The following is a 25837-nucleotide window of genomic DNA, read 5'->3' as shown; positions in this document are numbered from 1 at the left end:
CCAGGACACAGCTGGCTAAGCCTGGGATTGACCTATGGTCACTGGGAGGCAATAAAAGATGCTGTTTTAGCCACTAAAATTGTGGTAGTCTATCATGTGGAGTGGGTTTTGGGGACCCTGCAACCCCTTGAGTTGTGCAGTGTCTTTGTGTGTGGTTGGCTAGCTCTGTGCACCCTTCATACTTTGGAGGGGACCCAAGTTTTCACCAGACTCTCTGAATGAGAAGACAAGTACCACAGAAAAACTGGGCACAGACAGTGCTGGACAGAGAGGAAAACCCAGAGCCGGCCAAGTGGGGATGAATGAACCCAGGACAATTTCTTCTGAAAACACTGAGCCTCCGGGTCTGGGGGCAGTGGTGAGACTCAGCCACCTCTTCCACTTGCTGAGACTTAAGGATTCAGGAAAGCCTGAATGGGCGTTTGCCTGGCACATCCACCTCACTGTCAGCAAGCTGATGAGCACTCCTCATATTCTTGAGAGCTTCCTTTGTCTGCATTAATTGGTATGATTTACAGAAAAGAAGTGACACGACTGAATAAGCATCCTGCACGATTGTAAAAGATAAGTTGATCTAATTATCATCCAACTGCAATCATGCTGAGAGAATCAGATTATTGTATTTATGCTGACACAGAGACATGATTTATTTGTTTTTGTTTTCTAGATGAGGCATTTTTCTTTTGAAATTAGGATGATCCACAAAACTGATTAACCCCAACTACCCTACCTGTTCAGTTACACCCTTGTTCCTCTGTACCTTCAGGGTGTGGTCAGAGAGACTTGTGCTGGTTGGTGACCTGTCCTGGTCTCCCAGTGAGCTGATAGAAGGGTTTACAGGGATTCTGTGCTGAGACCAGAAAGAATCAAGTAAAAGGTCAAGTCCTATCTGCAAATAAGAAGTTTTCCCTGGAATCCATCAACAGTGTATCCACCTGCTGGGCATGGAAAAGATGTAAATTGTGTATAACTAAAAGATGCAAATCAGAGGTGGAGAAATAACAGGAAATTATGAATCAGCCAATACTTTATTTTTATACTGGCAAATGTGTCGTTAATTAGGAGGCATCTTAATGAAAGAATTACAACCTGGCGAATCAGAAAGTCAGATGTCTCGCCCAAGGCAGTGGGATGTTCCGGAGAGGAGGCAGCAGGCTGACATCACCTGCCTGCCAGTGACCCCACAACCGTGTGGTGAAGGGGACATGATTCCCCAGCCTCTGACCTCACCAATGTGACGTCTCAGGGCAGGAGGAAAAGGCAGTGGCGGCGGCTGAGTATGTCTCCATTAAGGGGTAAGTGAAGGCCATTATAGGTGTAGACAGGAAGCTGCCACAGCTCCTACTTCGGGGGGTGGCTGTGTTCTTTTTCCATCTTCATGGGGAAAATGGATCAGCATCCATTCTCAAGGAGGCAGCCCCTGGGGTACAGTAGGCCCATCATCGTTGGGGGCCCATCCTGGATGGTGGACCTCTCCTGGTTGGTGGCCTGTCCTGGCTGGTGGATTTGTCCTTGTCGGTGGACTTGTCCTGGCTAGTGACCCATCCTGGTCAGTGGACCTGACCTGGCCGGTCACCTCTCCTGGCTGGGCCTCTCCTTGTCCAGGCCTGGTTTGTGGCTCCACTTACCAGCTTTTATTAAGCCTGGGGAGCTTCACAGAAACAAGTCTTAAGATGACAGATCTCCAGAACCAGTAGGGCATCCTTGCTGATTCACCTGCCTCCAGGAGGTTCCACTTAGTGGGACAGACACCTCTTAAGAACACGGTGAGGTGAGGGGGAAGACGAGCCCTGGAGAATGGTGCATCCATGGTGGAAGGAAAGAAATAAGATTATCTTCACCAGAGATGATATGACCTTATATGTAGAAAACTCTAATGATTACACACACACACACACAACTGTTAAGAGCTAATATGTGAATTCAACAAACTAGTGGGATACAAAATCAATATGAAAAATCAGCTGCATTTCAAAAAAATCAGCTGCATTTCTGTATACTGGCAATGAACAATCTGAAGAGAAAATAAAAACAATTCCATTTATGGGACCATATCTCAATATAATAAAAGCTGTTTATAACAAACTCACAGCCAACATAACATTCAATGGTGAAAAGTTGAAAGCCCTGTCACTAAAATCTGGAACAAGACAAGGATGCCCATTCTTACCACTTCTATTCAACAGAGTGTTGAAGGTCTCACCATAGCAATCAGACAAGAAAAAGGAAAAGTATACAAACTGGAATGGAAGAGGTAAAATTATCATTATATGCAGGTGGCATGACACTATATACAGAAAACCCTAAAGACTCCACACAGAAACTACTAAAACTGATAATTTCAGCAAAACAGCAGGATGCAAGATTAACATATAGAAATTGGTTGCATTTCTTTAGACTCATAATGAAATGTCAGAAAGGGCAAGTAAAACAAACAATTCCTTTTAAAATTGCATTAAAAAATACTTGACAGAAAACAACAAAATTCTGTAAAGCAATTATCCTTCAATTAAAAAAAATTTAATTATTAAAAAAACACTTTGGAATAAACCTGACCAAGGAGGTGAAAGACTTATATGCTGAGAACTATAAAACATTAATAAAGGAAATTGAAGATGATTCAAAGAAATGGAAAGATAACCCATATTCTTGGATTAGAAGAATTAATATTGCTAAAATGGCCATACTACCTGAAGCAATCTACAGATTGAATGTGATCACTATCAAATTACCCCTGATATTTTTCACAGAACTAGAACAGATAATCCTAAATCTTATATGGAACCATAAAAGACCCAGAATTGCCAAAGCAATTCTGAGGAAAAACAACAGAGCAGGAGGTATAACCCTCCTGGATTTCAGACAATACTACAAAGCCAGAGTAGTCAAAACAGCATGGTACCAGAACAAAACAGATATATGGATCAATGGAACAGAATAGAGAGCCCAGAAATAAAATCCACATGCCTACAGTCAATCTTCAGCAAAGGAGGCAAGAACATGTAATGGAGAAAAGACAGTCTCTTCAGTGTTGGGAAGGCTGGATAACCACATGTAAATCAATGAAGTTAAGGACACACCCTCATACAAAAATACACTCAAAATGTAATACATGCCACCATAAAATCCCATGGACAAACATTCTGTGATATAACTTGTACCATTCAGCCTCCCAAGGCAATAGAAATAAAAGAAAAAATAAACAAATGGGACCCAATCAAACTTACAAGCTTTTGCACTGCAAAGAAACCATCAATAGAACAAAAAGATAGCCTATGGACTGGGAGAAGATATCGGCAAATGACGCGACTGACAAGGGCTTAATTTCCAAAATATATTACACAAACAGCTCATACAACTCAATATCAAACAACCCAATCAAATGATGGACAGAAGACCTAAGTAGACATTTCTCCAAAGAAGACATACAAATGGCCAACAGGCATATGAAAAGATGTTCAACATCACTAATTATTAGAGCAATGCAAATCAAAACTACAATAAGGTACCACCTTACACTGCTCAGAATGGCCCTGATTAAAAAGTCTACAAATAATAACTACTGGAGAGGGAATGGAAAAAAGGGAACCCTCCTACATTGCTGGCTGGAATGTAAGCTGGTATAGCCACTATGGAAAACTGTATGGAGGTTCGTCAAGAAAGTGGAGTTTCCATATGACCCAGTATAAAGAACTCATAATTCAATGACAAGAAGCTAATAATCTAATTCACAAATGGGTAATAACTTCAAGTATGTCTCCAAAGGAGAGAACAGCTAATGAGTACATGGAATGTAAACTGAAACTACCATGCAATGCCTTTTTACACAACCACGAGGATGGCTGTTATCAGAAAAGTGAAAAACAACCAGTACTGGTGGGGACACAGAGAACTCAGTACTTCTGTTTGGCTGGTGGGGATGAAGATAGCACAGCTGCTATGGACCACAGCCTGGAAGCTCCTCAAAAGGTTAATGTAGAATTACCATCTGACCCAGCTATTCCACTCCCAAGAGAAGTGAAGAAAACGTCCACACACAATTTTGTATGTAATGTTCACAGCAGCATTATTCATAAGAGGAAACAGGGGCAACAACCCAGTGTCCAAGGACAGATGGTAGATAAACAGTGTGGAACATCATTCAGCCTAAAACAAGGGAGGATAGTCATGATGACCTCGTGATGCTGTGAATGTACTTAATGCTACTGAATCATACACTTCAAGATGGCATATTTATGTTACATATATTTTACCACAATAAAAAAATGTATATCTTTATAGGCAGAGACAATTATAACACTGCATTGACTGGTGCTTTTAAAACTCAATCTCACTGAAAACTGGTGACGGCTTCCACAACAAGAGGAAACAGGAAAAACATGTTCTTGATATTATTCCCAAAGTAGAGAAGAAGAAAAACAGAAGAAAACAATAAATAAATTCAATTACTGTAGAATCAAACTACTTAAAATGAACATTTTAATACCCATATAACATTCTTAAACTTTCAGACACAGGTAATTTTAAACTTTATAAAAATATATACATATAGCTTCAAACTATACAGTTTATTCAGTTTAACAGAATGTCCATTTTAAAATTTAAGACATACAAAATTTGAAAGAAATTTTCAATTTTGTCCCAATTTATCACTTGAAGTCTCAGAGTACCTTTACCTACTATGTACAAATATATAAATAAATAATATGGCAGAAATGTCCTCAGAGTTCCCAGGGTCTGGGTTATAAAGAAAACTTAGAAGAGAATTTCATCTCCTCTGTGTATAGGAAGTAAGTCTCAGATCATTTCATACCTGTCTTTTCTATTTTCTTGTCAAATATTAGCTCTTTTTAAGTAGATGCACTGATTTCATTTATCATTTTTCTCAGGAAGGATATGCGTGATCCAGTAATTAAAGAAAGCTAAGATTACTCGGGCATATTCTGAAAAATAAAAGGAAAACAGAACAAAAAATAAAATAAAAAGAAAGATTATAAATTATTATTTTGCAACTATTAGTTCTTAGGCCAAAAGTAAATCCTGAATTAATCAAATGAAGCACAACTTAGGAGCTGAAATGACACTAATTAGCACACTTGTGAATCCCATAAAAGTATAGGTCAGTCTGGAATGTTTGTATTTCACTTTACAGCATCACACACAATACTATATGCTTAACACCTGAGCTTGAAAAAACTGCATACGAAGTGAAAGAGAAACATAAGTTTACATCAAAGGTGGACAAAGCAGCAGGAAGTTAGAAGCATAACTCTAAGTGAGATTAGCTGTGATGAATGGCACTCAGGTTTCAGGAACTGTCCCAGGAACGGCCCAGCAAAGTGCCTGAGCTGAGGGCATGACCCCTAGTTTCAGGCCTTGCTCTTTGTAAAGATGCTCACGGCAGGGAATGCCAGGTCCAAGGCTCCAACCCCAAGAGTTAGACCTCGATGCCCACGGGGCAGCTGACTGCTGCTGAGGCTGAGATGCATTTCTGAGAAGAGGCTGGGACTGTAGGCCAGGGTCCATCTCGTGCTCCATACAGAAGTGTGCCAAGCTGCCTCCAAAGGCATGGTCTGTCCTGCCCCAGGCCAGCCCCCTGGCCCCCCAGCCTCATGCATGATGATGCCTAAAATGGACACAGAGGACTCAGGAGGTTCAGGGCGGGGGTGCCTGCAGGGTCTTCATGGTGTGCAGAGCACGATACAAACCCCACAGATGGTGACTGTATGTACATGCAGATGACAGAATGTGGTATGTCAGACCAACTGTAGAAATACGTGCACTGGCTGTGGGATATGCTGCCACACCCAGTTGATGAAACACCCACAAACTAGGAAAACTAACTGCTGAGGCAGCAGAGAGAGAAAGGGCCTGGTGTCTGCTATTGAAATGTTACTATTTCCAGGCTGATCCCATCGACAGCAGACCCGTAGCTACTGACTAAGCTTCATAAGTTAGTTGTATGAAAATGAAAACAATTTCAGAATTCTAAAGCCGACTGAATTAAATGGAACCAATATTTGAAAATGAAGCTTCACCATTTGTAAGATTTGATTTTATAAAGTAGCATGACATGGAAACACTTCTAATGCATATCCTACACAGACACACTAAAAAGGAATTTATTTTCAGAGAAGTGCTTCAAACCTAAATTTTAGTTCCATCAACTGGTTAAATAAATGCTTCCAGGCAAAACTTGTCCAGTGATTTTCACTAAAGCCCCCAGCGCTGCCCCTGTTCCCCTGACACATCTCAGCCATGTGCAGGGAGCACCTTCAGTGTGAGGAACTCAGCTGGACTGTAAATCATTTGTTTTCACATCTAGCAGAGGAAAAAGAAAAGGGAAAAGAAATGAACTCTTCCACTTCCATTTAAACCAGTAAAAATTCAGTCCTAAGAGTGGAGCTCATAAGTCTGGAAAAGTAGACTGCACATGAATGTCTGCAGATATCAGGAGATATTTTTACAGCAAGAGAGATGCAAGGAGCATAACCCTCCTTGAGTGGGAACCTACTCCTCAAGCATATGTGCAGCCTTACATTTTCTGATACAGGACTGTTTTCTAATACAGGACTGTTTTGGTGGAGAAAGTTTTTCAGAGGTGAACCCGAGACAAGTTTCTAAAGCAGCACAATGAACCAAAGGCATAATGAACAGAGCACATACCAGGTGGCATCCTGCAGTGTTCCGGGAACAGGTCCAGGGCACTCTTCAATCTCTTGGTGTCGTGCAAAAGTAGCAGCGTTTTCATGTGATCCAGAATGAATACGTCTGAGGGGGACACACTGTGAGTTTTTAGTTGTTTAAATAGCTCGTTGGTACTTTCCATAAAGACACCAGAATTGGAATCCTTGGAGACATCTAAACAAAGACAGGGTCACTGAGAATTGCGTTTTTACTCTTGTAATCTGAAGATAAGCTTTCACCTCTTAAAGAAAGCCTCAAACTTATATTTCTACTTAAGAATGATGTGTTTGGGATACAAAAAGTTGCCATGAGGGACAATCAGTGCAGAACTCTGAAAAGTAAACAACAAAATACAATTATTGAAGCACAGTGGAAACGTGGTGTCTGTTAGGGCACCGACTCGTAAAGCAGCTGGGTGTCCCATGTCCTAGAAGTCACACCCAGAGCACAAGGAACAGACGCCACACCAAGCCCTCTGACAGCATCAGGAACTGCAGAGAACAAACCTGCTGGTGTCTGCTATGCTTCGGGGAAGCCCAGGAGGTGACCATGGCTCTCCTGTTGCCCACAAGCCACAGTGCCCTCCCCATTGTGTCAGGCTGAGGCCGTTTCTGCACTAGCCCCAGTTGGAGCTCATAGAATGTCCAGAGCCTGTGACTCTGTGGCCTTTGCCAGCTCTGAAAAGCTCCCGGCTGCCATCTCTTCCCATCCCACTGCCCAGTCCCACGGGCGAGTCTCTTTCTGACTTATGTGGCTGCTACGCCTAGAAGCTCCATTTGGTTATCCTAATAGGTTCAACATTTCTGGTGAAAGTCTCTGATTTGTATCCTTGTCCACCTTCTCCCCATTTCTTGGACATCTCAGTCACAGCTATTTTAGATCTGCTGTCTGGTAACAGCAGCGTCTCTACCCCGTGGCCCCTTTCTACTAAGCTGTTCCTCATGGTTTAGGTCATGCCTCCCTGTCTCTTGATGTACCTGACACACTCCATCAAATACACAAGAAACTCTCAGGAGTTCGGCTCACAGCATTCTCCTGCCTCTGCTTGGCAGATAGAGAAGGGTCCATTGACAGAGCCGACAGCCGGGGGTTGCATGTGTGGCCGGCAGAGGTCCAGCTGCACCTGAGCGCGTGGCCAGCGTGCTGCATGGGTCAGTTTAGCCGTCTGCTCGGTCCCTGAGATGCCAGAGGCGGCCCTCCCCCCATCCCACAGCTCAGGGCTGGGCCACAGCTTCAAAGGGGACCAGTGCAGCTCTGCTTCTGATCTGCAACCTTCCTTTGTCAGAGCTGCCAATTCTGGGCCCTCCACCTTCCTTCCCAGACCCGGGCAGCCCCAGGGCTCTGCTAGTTAGACTGCTCCCCAGGGCTGCGCTGCCCCTTCCCCTGGACCCTCACTCGAGCCCATCTGGACGGGCAAACACCTGAGGGGCAGAGCACAAACACCCAACGGGTGGAGGGCAAGCACCTGGAGAGAGGAGGACAACAGGCGTCTGGCTACCCTGGCCTGTGCTGCGCCTCCTCTGGTACCTGCCCTTGGCCTCCTCAGCAGCTCCTGAAACCCCAAGTTCACCTTACACATCAGGCTCCTTGGCAGGAGAGTTGTCTGCCAGAAGCCACTCTCTCAGGCAGAGAGATCATCTACTGAAATCTCTCTGAATCCTATTTCTGTTCTACAGTCCTCCTATTAGTGTCACGTGTATATTTGCTAAGGATGTTTTCAACTTATTATCAATACAAAGTGTGGGTAAACAAACAAAGAGAGAAAGGGTTAATCTTCTTGGTTAAAATGGATCCATTAAGCACAGTATTTTTGCATCCCAGTTTAAGTCCATTCTTTACCCCTCCAGTTATTATATAGTCAACATTTCTCATCTCATTTGTGCTACAGTCTGGACGCACTAAACCACCACATTGCCAGAATCTACCAGGGACAGATCAGAACCAGGGGAGGTGGAAGGTACCTCAGCACTCTGCTCTTGGCTCCTGATCCTCAGGGCTGCTATCAGACTCCACACAAAGGTAAGTAATCAGCACCCATCAGAACAAACTCCAGAATAAATTTCATGTCCTATATCAGTACAAATAGTGCTCAAGTATTCTGAACACAGGAAAATCTCAAATCACTGAGTCACACATTGGGGAGCAAATCACTGTGTATGCTTCCTTCACGACTCTACCAGCTGATGAAAATGACCAAAAGTTCATCAGTTCAACATGGATTTATATTCTCTGTAGACATACAGCTGAGAATACCAACATATTCAGAGAAATGAGGATGAGGAGACCACACTCATCTAGACCCACACCTCTGGCTGTTAACCCTGGTAAGCCTCAGGCAGGGAGTCAGCCCAGATCTTTGGTGGGATGAATTTAAATATTTGCATTTTTGCCTCAAAACTAACAACTTATTTTGAATACTGAATATTTTAATGTATTTTGTAAACTTTTAGACATTTTACATTTGCTCATTTTTTCCAATTGAGTGGATGCCATTATTCAACAGAACAACAGGAAAAAACATACCATCATAAAAATAAATTTCTTGTGTTGACTTCAAAAAGTTCAGGATGCCATCTGCCTTTTCATTGGTACTTTTCACCTCTTCCTCCTCAGCGTCCGGGACTCCACCCTCCTCAAGGGGCAGGATCCTCTCTTCCACAGCGCCTGCAGCCCCGCTCCCCGTGGCCCCCCCAGCGCACTCTCCATCAGTCACTGGCACATCCTCCTGCTCACTGCTGGTCTCCTCAGGCTGGTACATGAAGTGCATGCCAGAGGCTCCTGTTAGTGAGCCAGCTGCTTTCTTCCTTTGCATTTGCTGTTTCTTTTTGAGTTTCCTTTTTTTATTTTTGCTTATTGTGGGGCCATCTGTGTGCCATGGCTGCAATTTTTCTTGCAGAAGACTCTGCTGTTTCTCTGATTCTGCTGGTTCTACATGGATGTTATTGGGATTTTTAAATTTTTTCTTTGATTTATGCTTTCTAATTCTTCTTCTCTTTGGCAGATCGTGAAGATCCTGATCTATAAAAACAAAAATTCAAATACAACAATTTTCCGTAAAGGGAACATAACAAACTCACTAGGCTAAATAAATTTTCCATTGGGATTTTATAAATTTAGTAGAAAAGGAACTTAAGACATTTACTTCAGTGATTATTAATTTTATTCAAACCAAGTACACTATCAAGGATCCTGGGATTTACCATAAAGTAAATTAACAACCTACTTGTTCTTCCAAAAAAGGTATGTGTCTATGTCTGTATTTATTCATTATTGCAATCATGACATATGGTGTGATTTTAAGGATGTAAGAGCTGTTGCAATTTTATCCAGAGTAAAATTTCACTCCTAGTTTTGGGGAAAAAACCATGAATTCTTATGCTTTCTAAGTGTGCTTTAGTACCTTCTAAAGAGTTACTTGTGTGTGGGGATGAGAAGAAAAGTGATGACTGAACCATCCCAGCCAGCAGTGGGGCACACCTGAATGAAGGGGAGATCTGGGCTCTCGGAGAAGTGGAAGGTCTGGAGTAGACACGTGGCGGCAAGGCCTGCGAGAGGACGTGGGGCCTGGGAGGAATCAGCCCGCCAGTGCCGCCCTGGCCGTCCCATCGTGGCGCCCCGGTGGCCGTGCGCCCCGCGCACACTCAGCACACACCCACTCTGCTCCAGCAGACCAACGGCAGCGGTGCTGCCACCCTCACTCAGAGGCTCTTACGGCTGATCCCCGGGCCCACCACGGGTCGCGGTGAGACTTCTGAGACACTGTGTCACCCATGGAACGGAAAGCCCTCTCCCTGAAAGCCCCACTCTGGAGCCTTGATCTGCCACTGAGGTCAGACGGAAGGTACCATGGGGTCCTTGCGCTGCAGTTCTCGTGATGAGGGGCTCAGACTCAGAGCCCACGGCTCACCCCTGCAGTCCCCGAGGCTGTGGCCGCCCTTGTTCTGGGCTCCACATCCATCTAGGCACCCACATGCCTCCCTGCCGCTCCCTGTGACATGGAGGCCCTGACCTGCAGCCAGGAGCGGTCACCACATCAGGCACTGCTGCTAGAGACAGGCAAAGAGTCCTCCCTGACCTCTGGTCCTTGATTTTCTCTTGATGCACGTGACAACTGAAGACCTGCTGCTGCCTGGAACTTCGCATGAAGCCCAAATCACTGTTCATAAAGTCATGACATGACAGTCAAGTTTGTAGTCCCACACCAGCTGTATTTTCTCTCTCTCCAATCACAGTGATGACTAAGCACAGCACCTTCCCATTTCATTTGAAAGGTGATATTAACTGACATTAGGGACCTACTGTCATTAGTGTAACAGACAGGCCACAGCTGATTCATGAGCACCTCCAAATGGCTGGCCCTTGAGTTGGTCTTGTAAAATATTAATGTTTGAAAAATGACAGCAGCTTATGAAAATTTTTTAATTTTCCAGGTTCAGTTAAAAAAAGGAAACATCAGATTTCTCTTCATTAGGATCCATTCTTGCCCTTATTGATTTGGAAAAAAGTCACCTATAGGATGCTCCATCATGTCACAGTAAAGCCGTCTGGGGACCAGTGTGCAGTCATTTGGGGGTATCCTCACTGCCTACCAAGAGTAGTATCCAGGGACCTGCTCTCATTTCTCCCCAGCATCTGCATTCTCTCCAGGCCCGTCCAGCCGAGCCAGTCACCGATGTTATCCTCCAGTCATTTCTCTCCCCAAGCAGTTACAGCACAGCATGAATGCAGCCTGTGAAGATGGTGAGCCGTTCAGCCTACTACTCTGACTATAAAACAGGGATCCGAGGAGGAGGATGTGGCAAAAAATGCTGTAAAATGTGAGTGTATCATACTTTTTAATATAACTGTGGGTGTGCACTTCTTAAGAGGAAAACAATACAATACTGAGACAGTGAAGGTTTGGATGCTGGGGGTCAGCTGTGGTCTCTGGGTGCTGTGATTGTAGGTTGTTTCCTTCACTGTACTGTTCTGATTTCCAACCGTAAGACACTGAGCAGATACAGCTTTCATAATAAGAAAAATTGACTATTTTAAACTTAGCGAAATTATAACAACTGAAAACATCTGGGATGCCACTAAACTCTACTTAAAGGCAAATTTATAATCTTAAATATGTCAGGAAAGAAAAAAGGCTAAAAATCAATGATATAAGCAAGAAGCTGGAAAAACACAACTTAAACCTGATGAAAGTAGAAGAAATAACAATAAGAGGCACAGAAAAGAAAGGAAGAGGAAAGGAAAATCCAACAGAGAGACAGTAGCCAGCACTGACACTGTGAAGACAGACAAACAGCACTAGACAGGACGGGACGGGCAGAGGAGATGTAAACAGAGTCTCGGTGAAGGCGTGTGTTAACACCCTGCCTGTGGACTCTAAACGACCAGGAAGATGACCCTGTGATCAGCCCTATGCAGATACATCAGCGAGCAATCCCACAGCCAGCTACACACCTAGCTGGAGTCACCTGACTTCTGGGAAACCTTTAACAAAGAAACAAACGCCAAACACACAAAACATTTCCAGAGAATAGTAATAGTAACAGTGACAGCGACAGTGACAGTGCTTTGTGAGGACAGCACAGTGTTCATTTCAAAACCAGAGGAGGGCTCCACAGGAAGGGAAGGAAGCCTGTAGGCCAGCCCTCCCATAAACGTCAACACTAGAAAAACATGACTTCTAAACAAAGTATCAACTGATTGACTGCAGCAGCATGAAGTACTCAATCAGCAGTAGCATCACTACATCAGGGAAACGCTGCAAACCAGAAACCGAGGGGAAATGCAAAACGTGACTGAGGGTGAGAAAAGCCCTCCCCCTGCCAGCTCTGAAGAAGGCCCGGGCAGGGCAAGAGGGGAGCAGGAGGAGTGTCAGAGGTGGGAGGAGCCACTCCTGGGACGCCAGCCTGACGGCACCTCCATGCACCTCCGTGAGCCCAGAAGGCCCCAGGCCCTACAGACCGGCTGCGGGGGAGCCCGCATACACACAGGCGGGACGCACGGTCACCTGCCCAGCAACCAGGGTGGCAAGACGACACCCAGAGCACCAAGTGCGGGGCCCCCACCGGCACAAGAACTGCAGCCCCAGAGCAGCAGAGCACCTCGCTGCCCCTCTCCATGAGGGCTCCAGACAAGAATGAAACCTGCTAATAACTCTGAGTGTGACTGCTGGGTCCACGAGTGACTGCGGTGTGTGTGGACTGCGGCCCTGGATCAGAGAGAGTCTCCACTGAGAGCCCACCGAGGTCTCTGTCTCAATTTTGGGTGCATCTGGTGAAAGTCGCACCTTCTCAGTCAACAGAGTGCCCATTCTGCTCCGCACCTGGGAAGCTCTAGAAAGCACACATCAAGATTTCTTCAGCCCAGACAGAGTCAATAAGATCTGAAATCTTATCTGCCTCAGAACTGCGGCCTAAATCTGTCAAAACACATTGAAAGGATGGTTGTTTAACTCACAGTGAATCCACATTAGAATTGTGCACTGAGCTCATGCTTCCAAAAGCCACGAAGTTAATAACTATTTCAACTGGAGCTTGCTATTAGAATAATAATCATAATAGCCTCCCATAAAAACGACTTGATTTTAATGACTTTGCAGCTTGATCTGAACACAAAAACCATGTCAATAGAGTCAAACCACTTGTAATTATGAACGAGGAGAGAGGACTGGTGCTTCCTTACCGGCTGTTTTTATAAATATTCAACTTGGTCATCAAATATTGACTGAAGACTTAACTCCAGCAGGCGCCAGTGCCTTAGGGAATTAAGAGCTGGCAGTTCTCACATTTGTACAAGCTTTGCAACAAACCCAATCTGATTGGCACGGCGAGTGTGGGGTTTGCCAGTGCAGGATTATTACCATCAGGTAGCCAAGGAAACAGGTTGGAGAAGCAAAGAAGGCCACACGTACATTCAGCAGTGAGGTCACAGACCCCAGGCCCTTCCCACACCCTCAGCCACCTGGCAAGTTGGGGCTCCAGCCCCCAAGAGTTGGAGGTGAGGCTGCGAGAGCAAGAAAGTTGTAGAAATAATCAGGTACTGGATGGAAGGCGGGGGGGGGGGGCACCTGCATTTCTGAAGTGGGTATGGGGTCAAGAAGGCCAAGAGGGGAAGTGGGGAAGGACGTTGCGAAGGAGAGGCACCCACGCTGGGGTGACCGGGCAGAGGGCCGCAGGAAGCTGGGACCTCCCCTGACCTGACACTGCCCGCTGGCTGCATGGGGGGCAGATCAGAACAGGGTGACAGCAGTCGTGGCACATCTCATATGGACACAGGATGCGTGTGAGGTCAGCGAATGAGACACCAACCACTGCACAGCTGGGCCCCAGCAGGACTGACCAGCAAGAACAGGACTGGCAGGAGCAGACGGGAGCCCAGGGCGCAGGAACCCAGGGGCTGTTTCTGCAGGCAGGGTGGAGGTCATGGGAGGAGCCCACAGGAGCCCCATGAGGGGCTCCGTGTCTGCCAGAGCCCACTGGCCCTCTACTGAGAGCCTCATGGCCTGGGGGCCACTCCTGTCACAAACAACACAGCAGGGGTTGTTGAAAGTGAGAGAAGGGGGCGTGGGAACCCTGAGCGGAAGAAACCACGCCTCAGATGTCAGCGGAGGAATTAAAACCAAAGCAAGGGAGATTTCGCAGGAAATCTGGAAAAGAAGACATCTACAGAGGAAGATCCAAAACGAAAGCCTAGCAAGGAGGGACTGGGAAACAGCCCGGACAGCAGGTGGCGGGAGAGTATAGAAAAGACACCTGGGGGCACCTCACAATCACTGAAACCAGACCTGAAAACAGATACCAGGGTGCTGGCGCCCAGCAGGGAGCATAACTGTCACAGTGACGACAGCGTTCACATGCCAAGGGCTTACCGAGCACCAGGGAAAGTTCTAGATAGCTTTCAACGTGGGAAAGGGAAGCCTAGTTATAAACAAGTTGCTTACATAACACAGATTTCAGCTACTTTAAAAAAATTATATAAATACATTTATATGCAATGAAATGGAAAAAAAAAATCTCCATAACACACAAAGTGTGGAAAGTTGTTTATAATGCAGGACATATAATATGTACTTTTATAAAAGCTGCATGTGCACATACAACATGTACAGGGAGAATTTTCAAAAAATGTTTATTGAGATCTTGCCCTGGTGGTCTTAGGTAATGTTTTACTTCCTGTGTGTTTTCTATAATGCTTGACTTGTCTATAGTAAGTGTTTCTGTAGTCCAGAAAGACAAAATACTTTTCTTTAAAAAAAAGGATTGGTGAAACAGAGAAGAAAAGGCCCTTTCCTAGAGGCTGGCCTGTTTTTCAGTTCATAAGAAAGTTGAGGTTCCTATTTCTGTGTAGAACATGTGAATGTAACGTCTCTCTGTAGAGGTCCCAGAACTTTACCTGCTGGCAGTGGCAGGCAGGGACTCCTCCTTTTCAGGATGAATAAAGGATCTTTGCAAAGCTGCTGAGGCACTGTTACAACGGCAGGATGTGAATGCCTACAGCAGAGGGACGTGCCTCTGGCTGCATGGGGTCTGACAAACCAGGGGTCTGGACAAGGCCTGAGGCAAGGAGGGGGCTGGCCTTGGGGGTCACGAGCAGGCCTGCCACCTGTACCCAGGCTGAGCCAGGGGAGACAGGATGCCGTGGGCACAGATGGGGCAACGACCTGCAGTGACACTTCCTCCTCGACTTCTTTAGAAGTAACTTCTGAACTGACTTAACAGTGCTGTGCATTCAAACAGACAAAAACGGTGGACACTGTCCCATGGGACTTTCCCTCTTTTCTGACTCCAGTCCTCACACTCTCTGCTTAAATGCCAGCAACAAGACTGTGGAGCTTTTGGTCTCCTGGAAGGACACCCCTCTAGCTTAGCAGTGCACCCGGAAGGCTCTCAGCTGGGGCGCCGTGCACAAGCCCGCCTGGGAGGCTTGGGAGTGGAACTCGCTGCGGCAGCAGCTCCAGGGTGAGTCCGCACTTTGTTATTAAACACCCGAGGTACACAGCAAGTATGTCACCAAAAGCGATTTATCTTTATAAGGACATAGGTTAATTTTCTAATGAAACAATCTATTTTTCCAATAATTATATTCCAAAGATTTTCAACAGGGCTTAAAAAGATAAATATATCAATCCCTAACTATCTCATTTTTGATTTTATGGTTTCTGATTCTTAGGAAGTCAGAAAGATCAATCTAGTGGAAAATCATATTTTCTGAATATGCAAACTAATTAAGGCGTATGGTATAGAGTTTCTTAGTTTATTACTTGTTAAAAACCATCTGGGGAAAATTTTTCTGAAAATTGCAAATTCCTCTTAAGGAAGTTTTAAAATGATAAATTAAGGGGGGAATTTTTAAGGCATGAATGTGACATGCAGCCTCCGCACCACCCCCAGTGCACCTCCTTCACTCATAAAACATCTGACAGCAGTGTTCAGTTTTCTACCAGACATGCAACCTAAGTTACTTCCATGATTACAAAACTGATAACAATCTTGGAAATTTTGAAAAAAATTGGAAAGTAAAGAAAAAAGTTCACTTAACAAGAGAAGCACTTTCAAGTTTGGACATATTAATACCAGACTTCTCCTGATGTGTAATGTGTTAACAATGGGGCTGAGATCACACCCCAACCTGAGTCCCCTCCCAACCTGAGCTGGTCCTGTTATGCATCTTCACAAGTGTCTCTAATGATTGCAGACCACATGGCCATGTGACACGCACCCCCATTAAAGTTCATGTGAAGTTACGACCCTGGAAGTCCCTGAGGGCTGTTGGCCATCTTACCTCCTGTGTCCTCGCTGCTGGAAGAGCTCTCTGAACTTGAGCAACTCGGGGGCTCCGGTGGAGGGGGGACCCACCCCTCGGGAGGCAGGCCCACGGTATAGAGCCGCCGCGTGGGCTGGACCCGAGTGTCACCACCTGCAGGAAGAGGCATAGACAGATGCCGTCAGACGTCCACGTGCCGAGCGGCTTCTCCAGTCAAACTCACTGAAGACGGGAAGCCACAGCCATAACTGCTGACTTTAGTAAGCCAAGCATTTTGCCAGAACAGCCACTCAGCTATATAACCACTAAGGAAAAAGGAACGAGCTATGATTATTTAAATTAATTTAAGTTACTTATTATATGAAAAACCCACAGCAAGCATCACCCTCAATGGTGAAAAATTGAAAGCATTTCCCCTGAAATCAGGAACAAGACAAGGATGCCCACTCCACCACTACTATTCAACATAGTTTTGGTAGTGTTGGCCACAGCAATCAGGGCAGAAAAAGAAGTAAAAGGAATCCAGATAGGAAAAGAAGAAGTGAAACTCTCTCGTTTGCAGATAACATGATCCTCTACATAGAAAACCCTAAAGACTCTACCAGAAAATTACTAGAGCTAATCAACGAATACAGTAAAGTTGCAGGATATAAAATTAACACACAGAAATCTCTTGCATTCCTATACACTAACAATGAGAAAACAGAAAGAGAAATTAAGGAAATAATACCATTCACCATTGCAACAAAAAGAATAAAATACTTAGGAGTATATCTACCTAAAGAAACAAAAGACCTATACATAGAAAACTATAATACACTGATGAAAGAAATCAAAGAGGACACAAACAGATGGAGAAATATACCGTGTTCATGGATTGGAAGAATCAATATTGTCAAAATGGCTATACTACCCAAAGCAATCTATAGATTCAATGCAATCCCTATCAAACTACCAACGGTATTTTTCACAGAACTAGAACAAATAATTTCACAATTTGTATGGAAATACAAAAAAACCTCGAATAGCCAAAGTAACCTTGAGAAAGAAGAATGGAACTGGAGGAATCAATCTGCCTGACTTCAGACTATACTACAAAGCCACAGTCATCAAGACAGTATGGTACTGGCACAAAGACAGAAATATAGATCAATGGAACAGAATAGAAAGCCCAGAGATAAATCCACGAACCTATGGTCACCTTATCTTCGACAAAGGAGGCAAGGATATACAATGGAAAAAAGACAACCTCTTTGACAAGTGGTGCTGGGAAAACTGGTCAACCACCCGCAAAAGAATGAAACTAGAACACTTTCTAACACCATACACAAAAATAAACTCAAAATGGATGAAAGATCTAAATGTAAGACCAGAAACTATAAAACTCCTAGAGGAGAACATAGGCAAAACACTCTCCGACATAAATCACAGCAGGATCCTCTATGACCCACATCCCAGAATTTTAGAAACAAAAGCAAAAATAAACAAATGGGACCTAATGAAACTTAAAAGCTTTTGCACAACAAAGGAAACTATAAGCAAGGTGAAAAGACAGCCCTCAGATTGGGAGAAAATAATAGCAAACGAAGCAACAGACAAAGGATTAATCTCAAAAATATACAAGCAACTCCTCCAGATCAACTCCAGAAAAATAAATGACCCAATCAAAAAATGGGCCAAAGAACTCAACAGACATTTCTCCAAGGAAGACATACTGATGGCAAAAAAACACATGAAAAGATGCTCAACATCACTCATTATCAGAGAAATGCAAATCAAAACCACAATGAGGTACCATTACACACCAGTCAGGATGGCTGCTATCCAAAAGTCTACAAGCAATAAATGCTGGAGAGGGTGTGGAGAAAAGGGAACCCTCTTACACTGTTGGTGGGAATGCAAATTAGTACAGCCACTATGGAAAACAGTGTGGAGATTTCTTAAGAAGCTGGAAATAGAACTGCCATATGACCCAGCAATCCCACTTCTGGGCATACACACCGAGGAAACCAGATCTGAAAGAGACACGTGCACCCCAATGTTCATCGCAGCACTGTTTATAATAGCCAGGACATGGAAGCAACCTAGATGCCCATCAGCAGACGAATGGATGAGGAAGCTGTGGTATATATACACCATGGAATATTACTCAGCCATTAAAAAGAATTCATTTGAATCAGTTCTAATGAGATGGATGAAACTGGAGCCCATTATACAGAGTGAAGTAAGCCAGAAAGATAAAGACCAATACAGTATACTAACATATATATATGGAATTTAGAAAGATGGTAACGATAACCCTATATGCAAACAGAAAAAGAGACTCAGATGTATAGAACAGACTTGTGGACTCTGGGAGAAGGCAAGGGTGGGATGTTTCAAGAGAACAGCATCGAAACATGTATATTATCTAGGGTGAAACAGATCACCAGCCCAGGTTGGGTGCATGAGACAAGTGCTCGGGCCTGGTGCACTGGGAAGACCCAGAGGGATCGGGTGGTGTGGGAGGTGGGAGGGGGGACCGGGATGGGGAATACATGTAAATCCATGGCTAATTCATTTCAATGTATGACAAAAACCACTGCAAAGATGTAAAGTAATTAGCCTCCAACTAATAAAAATAAATGGAAAAAAAAATAAATAAAAAACTGGAAAAAAAAAGTTACTTATTATATAAACTTCTGAGTTTTTATGATACGATATAAAAACATAATTAATTAATGAATAAGAAGCAGGAAACAAAAAGACTCCACATAAGACACCCCTCATTATCATAACATCAATCTCAACATTGAGGTGCCTAACCTTTTGGAACTTTTTCTCTGTAAATACTAACAGGTACGTACTGTGTGTCTGCACATACACCCACACAGACACACACTTAATAGGATCACATGACTCGATGGACATGAGTTTGGGTAAACTCCAGGAGTTGGTGATGGACAGAGAGGCCTGGCGTGCTGTGATGCATGGGGTTGCAAAGAGTCAGACACGACTGAACGACTGAACTGAACTGAGCACATATTTTATCATTATACATGTATATATCATATGTATAATATCTTTCAAAAGTGAACATGATAAATTATTAAGATACATTTAAATCTATTTGCTCTTAATGGCTACACGATGTTCCATGTTATTGGCAAATTTAACTGTAATTTAACCACTGTCTTAAATTTTGCATATAGAAATTGACTCTAAATTTTCACTATCAGAAGTGGCTGCCATGACCATCCAGGGTATATAAAACTTTGCACAGTTGACCTTGTGGTTCCATTAAATAAACTCCTGGAAGTGGGCTGCTGGTCTGCACAGTCCAGAGCAGCATCAGTGCTGCTCCCCACACCCTCTCAGCATGGGGTAGGATCAGCCTTCCATCTCCACATCTTCACTCAAAATATGGCAAAGTAACCTTTACCTAACACAAGGGGATATCCCAACTACTCTTTCAAAGAAAAATGAATATTTTATAAATGACAATGACAAGGACTGAGAGAAATCACTAGTGCACATATGACAGAATGTGTGGTTTCAAGACATTTAAACTGTAAAAGCCTTGAAACATTGTCAAATGCTTCTGCCATCAGGGTATTTCACTTCTGTGAAGCTAAGGTACAAGAACCGTAGTTCTTACGTTAGGCTTATCAGTCTGGTTGATTAATGACTGAGTTGTTTCTGCTGGGATCAAGGGCAGAGAAGAGATGTACTTCCAGGCACACTGTCCCCCGTTGGGCAACATTAACGCTTGATCATTTTTCATAGAGTATGTTTGGAAGCTTTTAATTGGCTAAATTTTTCTCAATAAGAAAATCAAACAGAACTTGGAAACTTTATTGTTCACCAAATTATCAGAATAAATATGGGCGATGCCAAGGAAGGGAGGTAGGAGGTGACTTCTGGGATGAAGGATATGGATGCTGGACACTGAGGGCAGAGCTCTTTGCGAGGGTCCTGTGCTGACCATGCGCTGCCCTGAGGCCACACCTGTGGGCAGTGGATGGGACTCTGTTCGTGTGTAAGTCAGGGTGGCCCAGAGCAGAGCACAACATCAAGGCCTGGCTTCTCTCACCTAGCAGATGCTCACTGTCAGGACAGCGGTCAGGGTCATGTTCGCCACTGAGAGCTCAGGGGACAGCAGGGCGAGGGCGGGATGCAGGGTGAGGCTCGGGGATCTGGAGGGGGCAGGTCAGTACCCCGTTGCTGCTGACAGAGGCGAGTGCCTTCCCAGAAACACTGGTGTGGCCACCAGGTTTCAGAAGAGGTGACTTCAAAGACTCTCCTCTCTGTGGCTGACTGGCTTTGATCACGGTTTGCCATTCTTACCAGCTCAGGCTCTAGGTCTGATGTGCAGGATACCCACTCGAGTTTGCTTTCATTTCTAACCTCTGACTCCCCTCTGACTCCCCTCTGCACTGTGTTTGTCCACACGGCCCCCCTCTACCACCAGCACACATGTGCCCTCTGCCAGGGCACCACCAACAGACTGCCCTTGGCTTGGCTGATGCCTTCAGAATTGGTGTGCTTGTGTTACGGGGCTCAGGGCAAAATGACACTGTTTTTTATAACTCTTGTGGGATTATTTGGCTCTTTAAAATATATGCAGATATAACTGGCAAGTTAAAAACAATAATAAAAGCAATAACAAAAAAAGAGTCACTCTTGAGTGACAGATTTCACCAAAACCCACACACAGGTGGTTATGGCCATTACAGATCATGTCTTTTTTCTTTAAGAACAAATGGAATTACCAATGCTCTTCTAAAATAAATAAATGCACTTCTGTAAAGTGACTATGACAAAGCCTTTGACTGTGTGGATCACAAGAAACTGTGGAAAATTCTCCAAGAGATGGAAATACCAGACCATCTGACCTGCCTCTTGAGAAACCTGTAAGCAGGTCAGGAAGCAACAGTTAAAACTGGACATGGAACAACAGACTGGTTGCAAATAGGAAAAAGAGTACATTAAGGCTGTATATTGTCACCCTGCTTATTTAACTTTATACACAGAGTACATCATGAGAAATGCTGGGCCGGAGGAAGCACAAGCTGGACTCAAGACTGCCTGGAGAATTATCAATAACCTCAGATATGTAGATGATACCACCCTTATGGCTGAAAGTGAAGAAGAACTAAAGAGCCTCTTGATGAAAGTGAAAGAGGAGAGTGAAAAAGCTGGCTTAAAGCTCAACATTCAGAAAACTAAGATCATGGCATCCAGTCCCATCACTTCATGGCAAATAGATAGAGAAACAGTGGAAACAGTAGCAGACTTTTATTTCTTTGGGTTCCTACAGATGGTGACTGCAGCCATGAATTAACAGACACTTACTCCTTGGAGGAAAAGTTATGACCAAGATAGATAGCATATTAAAAAGCAGAGACATTACTTTGCCAACAAAGGTCCTTCTAGTTAAGGCTATGGTTTTTCCAGTAGGCATGTAAGGATGTGAGAGCTGAACTATAAAGAAAGCTTAGCGCAGAAGAATTGATGCTTTTGAACTGTGGTGTTGGAGAAGATTCTTGAGAGTCCCTTGGACTGCAAGGAGATCAAACCTGTCCATCCTAAAAGAGATCAGTCCTGAGTGTTCATTGGAAGCACAGATGTTGAAGCTGAAACTCCAATCCTTTGGCCACCTGATGTGAAGAACTGACTCATTTGAAAAGACCCTGGTGCTGGGAAAGACTGAAGGTGGGAGGAGAGGGGATGACAGAGGATAAGAAGGTTGGATGGCATCACCGACTTAATGGGCATGAGTTTGGGTAAACCCCGAGAGTTGGTGATGGACAGGGAGGCTTCGTGTGCTGCACTCCATGGGGTTGCAAAGAGTTGGATATGACTCAGCGACTGAAATGAACTGAAAGTGAACAAATAATTATCAAAATCACCATGCTGTGTCTTTTAACAGTACAGGCAACATTTTCTCAATCTCACCCAAGGGCTGACTGACAAAGGCCCTTTCCTCATTAGGCTGATTCTTCCAACACTGAAGAGATCTGGGCACATCTACAACTCTGATTATCAGCAAGCTGCCGCCTCCACAGGCATCAAGTCTTCAAGGAAATTCTCAAATGACCTTTCATTTGACCTCCACACAATTTTTGTCTATTTGATTGTGATTTTGTTGTTTTGTCTTTAGTCAAGATTTCTCTTTTTCTAGCTGCAAATAGTGTTTTTCCTTCAGAATTCCCAAGATATAGTGCCTCAAAAAAATACACTGTTCTTTCATGACTAAAATACACTCAAGAAATTAGTATAGAGAAAACTTCAACGAAAGAAAGAGAAAGCACGAAAAGCACATGGCTGACGTCACACTCCACTGAGAAGTCCTGAATGCTTGCCCTAAGACCAGGAAAGATGAGAATTCACACTCATGCCACTTTGCTTCAATATTACACTTAAAGTTCCAAACAAGGCAATAGTCAAGAAAGAAAATAAAAGGCGTCCAACCTGAATAGGGAAAAGTGAAATATCCCTGCTCACAGAGGATAAGATCTTATATATAGAAAACCCTGAAAACTACACACACAGACACACAGACACACAGACACACACACACACACACAAATTGTTAGTCCTAGTAAGTTTGGCTAGTAAGGTCAATATACAAAAATCTGTGTTTCCATATTTAAGAAACCATTGCCTAATCCAAGGTCAAAGGGTTTATTAGTATTTACATACACTAGCTAATCCAAAAAGAAAACAATTCCATTTATAACAATATCAAAAAGAATAAAATATTTTGGGACAAACTTTTTTTAAGGTCACAAAGAGTTGGACACAACAGAGAATGCATGGACATACCAAGCATGGATGTACCTGTCTTATAATGAAAACTACAGAGTATTGTTTAAAGAATTTTAAAATGACAGAAATGGGAAGCTAGACTAAATTCATGATCTGAACAACTTAATATTGGTAAAAGAGCATTAATCCCCAGAATCATCTGCAAATTCAACACAAAATTGTATCAAAATTCCAACTGTCCTTTTCCCCCAGAAATGGACAAGCTGATCCTAAAATTCATACATAACTGTGAGGGACACCGAGTAGCTAAAACAATCTTGAAAAATAATGAAGTCAGAAGACTCTTACTCCAATTTCAAAACTTACGACAAATCTACAGTAATTAAAACAGTGTCGTACTGGCACAAGGAGAGACATAGAGACCAGTGGAACAGAACTGAGAGCCCAAAAACAAACCCAAACAACTATGGCTAACTGATTCTTTTTCTTCTTTTAATTTGGCCTAATGGGTGGGGTCTTAGTTGAAGTCCAGGGGATCGTCACTGGGGCATTCAAACTCTTAGGTGTGGCATGTGGGATCTAGTTCCCTGACCAGGGATTGAACCCAGGTCTACTGCATTGAGCACAGAGTCTTTGGCTAACTGATTTTTGACAAGAGTGCCAAGTGGGAAAAAGACAGTATCTCCAACAAGTGGTGCTGGTATGACTGGACATCCGCAGACAAGGGAATGAATCTGGACCCCTACCTCACACCATATACATAAATTAACTCAAAACAGATAAAGGAGTTGACTGTAAAAGCGAAAACCATAAAACTCATAGAAGAAAACTTAGATGTAAAACTTGTGACCTTGGATTTGGTTTCTTAAATATGACACCAGAACCACAGGCAACAGAAGAAAATAGGTATGATGGACTTAATCAAGACTAAAATATTTTATACTTCAAAAGACACCATCAAGGAAGTAAGTAAGAAGCTAATCCACGGAGTGGGAGAAAATATTTCTAAGTCATGTTACTGATAAGGTTCCATTGTCCACATTATAACTAACTTGTACAACTCAGCAAGAAAAACATTCCAACTGAAAAATGGGCCTAGGATTTATATACAAATTTCTCTACAAAAGATACACAAATGTCCAACACACATCAGGGAAATGGGAATCAATGAGGTGCAACCTCACCTACTAAGATGGCTATCAAGAAAACAGAAAACAGCAAGTGTTGGCAACGATGTGGAGAAGTTGGAACCCTCCTACACGGCAGATGGGGTGAAGAATGACACAGCTGCTGTGGAAAATAGCTTGCCAGTTCCTCAAAATGGTAAACACAGGATTACCATGTGACCCAGCAATTCCACTCCTAGGTTTACATCCAAGAGAACTGAAAACACACGTCCACACACAAACTTGGCAGAGATGTTCATTGTTTATTGATAAAAGCCTAAAAGTAGAAAAAATTCAAACATCTATCAATTGATGAACAGATAAAGAAAATGTTATATATCCATAGCATGGAATATTACTCAGCAAGAAAAAGAAATGAAGCAGTTATACTCCTAACAACATAGATGAGCATATAAAACTGCTCACCTATGTTGGATGGGACTGGCGATAGAAGCAAGATTCAATGTTGTATAGAGTAATATTGTATAGGAACCTGGAATGTTAGGTCCATGAATCAAGGCAAATTGGAAGTGGTCAAACAGGAGATGACAAGAGTGAATGTCGACATTTCAGGAATCAGCGAACTAAGATGGACTGGAATGGGTGAATTTAACTCAGATGACCATTATATCTACTACTGTGGTCAAGGAATCCCTTAGAAGAAATGGAGTAGCCATCGTAGTCAACAAAAGAGTCTGAAATGCAGTATTTGGATGCAATCTCAAAAATGACAGAATGATCTCTGTTTCCAAGGCAAACCATTCAATATCACAGTAATCCAAGTCTATGCCCCAACCAGTAACACTTAAGAAGTTGATGTTGAACAGTTCTATGAAGACCCACAAGACCTTCTAGAACTAACACCCAAAAAAGATGTCCTTTTCATTATAGGGGACTGGAATACAAAACTAGGAAGTCAAGAAACACCTGGATTAACAGGCAAATTTGGCCTTGGAGTACAGAATGAAGCAGGGCAAAGGCCAATAAAGTTCTGCCAAGAGAACACACTGGTCATAGCAAACACCCTCTTCCAACAACACAACAGAAGACTCTACACATAGACATCACCAGATGGTCGACACCAAAATCACACTGATTATATTCTTTGCAGTCAAAGATGGAGAAGTTCTATACAGTCAGCAAAAACAAGACTGGGAGCTGACTGTGGGTCAGATCACGAACTCCTTATTGCCAAATTCAGACTTAAATTTAAGGAAGTAGGGAAAACCACCAGACCATTCAGGTATGACCTAAATCAAATCCCTAACAATTATACAGTGGAAGTGAGAAATAGATTTAAGGGACTAGATCTGATAGAGTACCTGATGAACTATGGACGGAGGTTTGTGACATCACACAGGAGATGGGGAGCAAGACCATCCCCAAGGAAAAGAAATGTAGAAAAGCAAAATGGCTGTCCGAGGAGGCCTTACAAATAGCTGTGAAAAGAAGAGAAGTAAAAAGCAAAGCAGAAA

General features: G+C 43.5%; 1 protein-coding gene across 2 annotated transcripts in view; it reads right to left on the bottom strand.

Moving 5' to 3' along the window:
* Positions 1 to 1009: 1009 nt before the first annotated feature.
* Positions 1010 to 25837, bottom strand: part of ERICH1 (glutamate rich 1) — a 39571-nt gene continuing 14743 nt past the window's right edge. The window contains exons 3-7 of one of the 2 annotated variants that reach the window (XR_011485214.1): positions 16465 to 16599; positions 9211 to 9705; positions 6667 to 6861; positions 4814 to 4943; positions 1010 to 1790 (exon numbers count right to left, since the gene is read on the bottom strand). Coding sequence is in view for 1 of the 2 variants with exons in the window: in XM_070460168.1 (XP_070316269.1) it covers positions 4870 to 4943; positions 6667 to 6861; positions 9211 to 9705; positions 16465 to 16599 (899 nt within the window). In the remaining variant the exon portion in view is untranslated. Of the gene's footprint in view, positions 4944 to 6666; positions 6862 to 9210; positions 9706 to 16464; positions 16600 to 25837 lie in introns of both variants that reach the window. The other variant, XM_070460168.1, reaches the window with a different exon arrangement.

Source organism: Odocoileus virginianus, chromosome 32, assembly GCF_023699985.2.
Source record: "Odocoileus virginianus isolate 20LAN1187 ecotype Illinois chromosome 32, Ovbor_1.2, whole genome shotgun sequence".
Classification (NCBI taxonomy): domain Eukaryota; kingdom Metazoa; phylum Chordata; class Mammalia; order Artiodactyla; family Cervidae; genus Odocoileus; species Odocoileus virginianus.
Note: the sequence above shows the minus strand (reverse complement) of the source record. Positions and strands in the feature narration are given on the sequence as shown.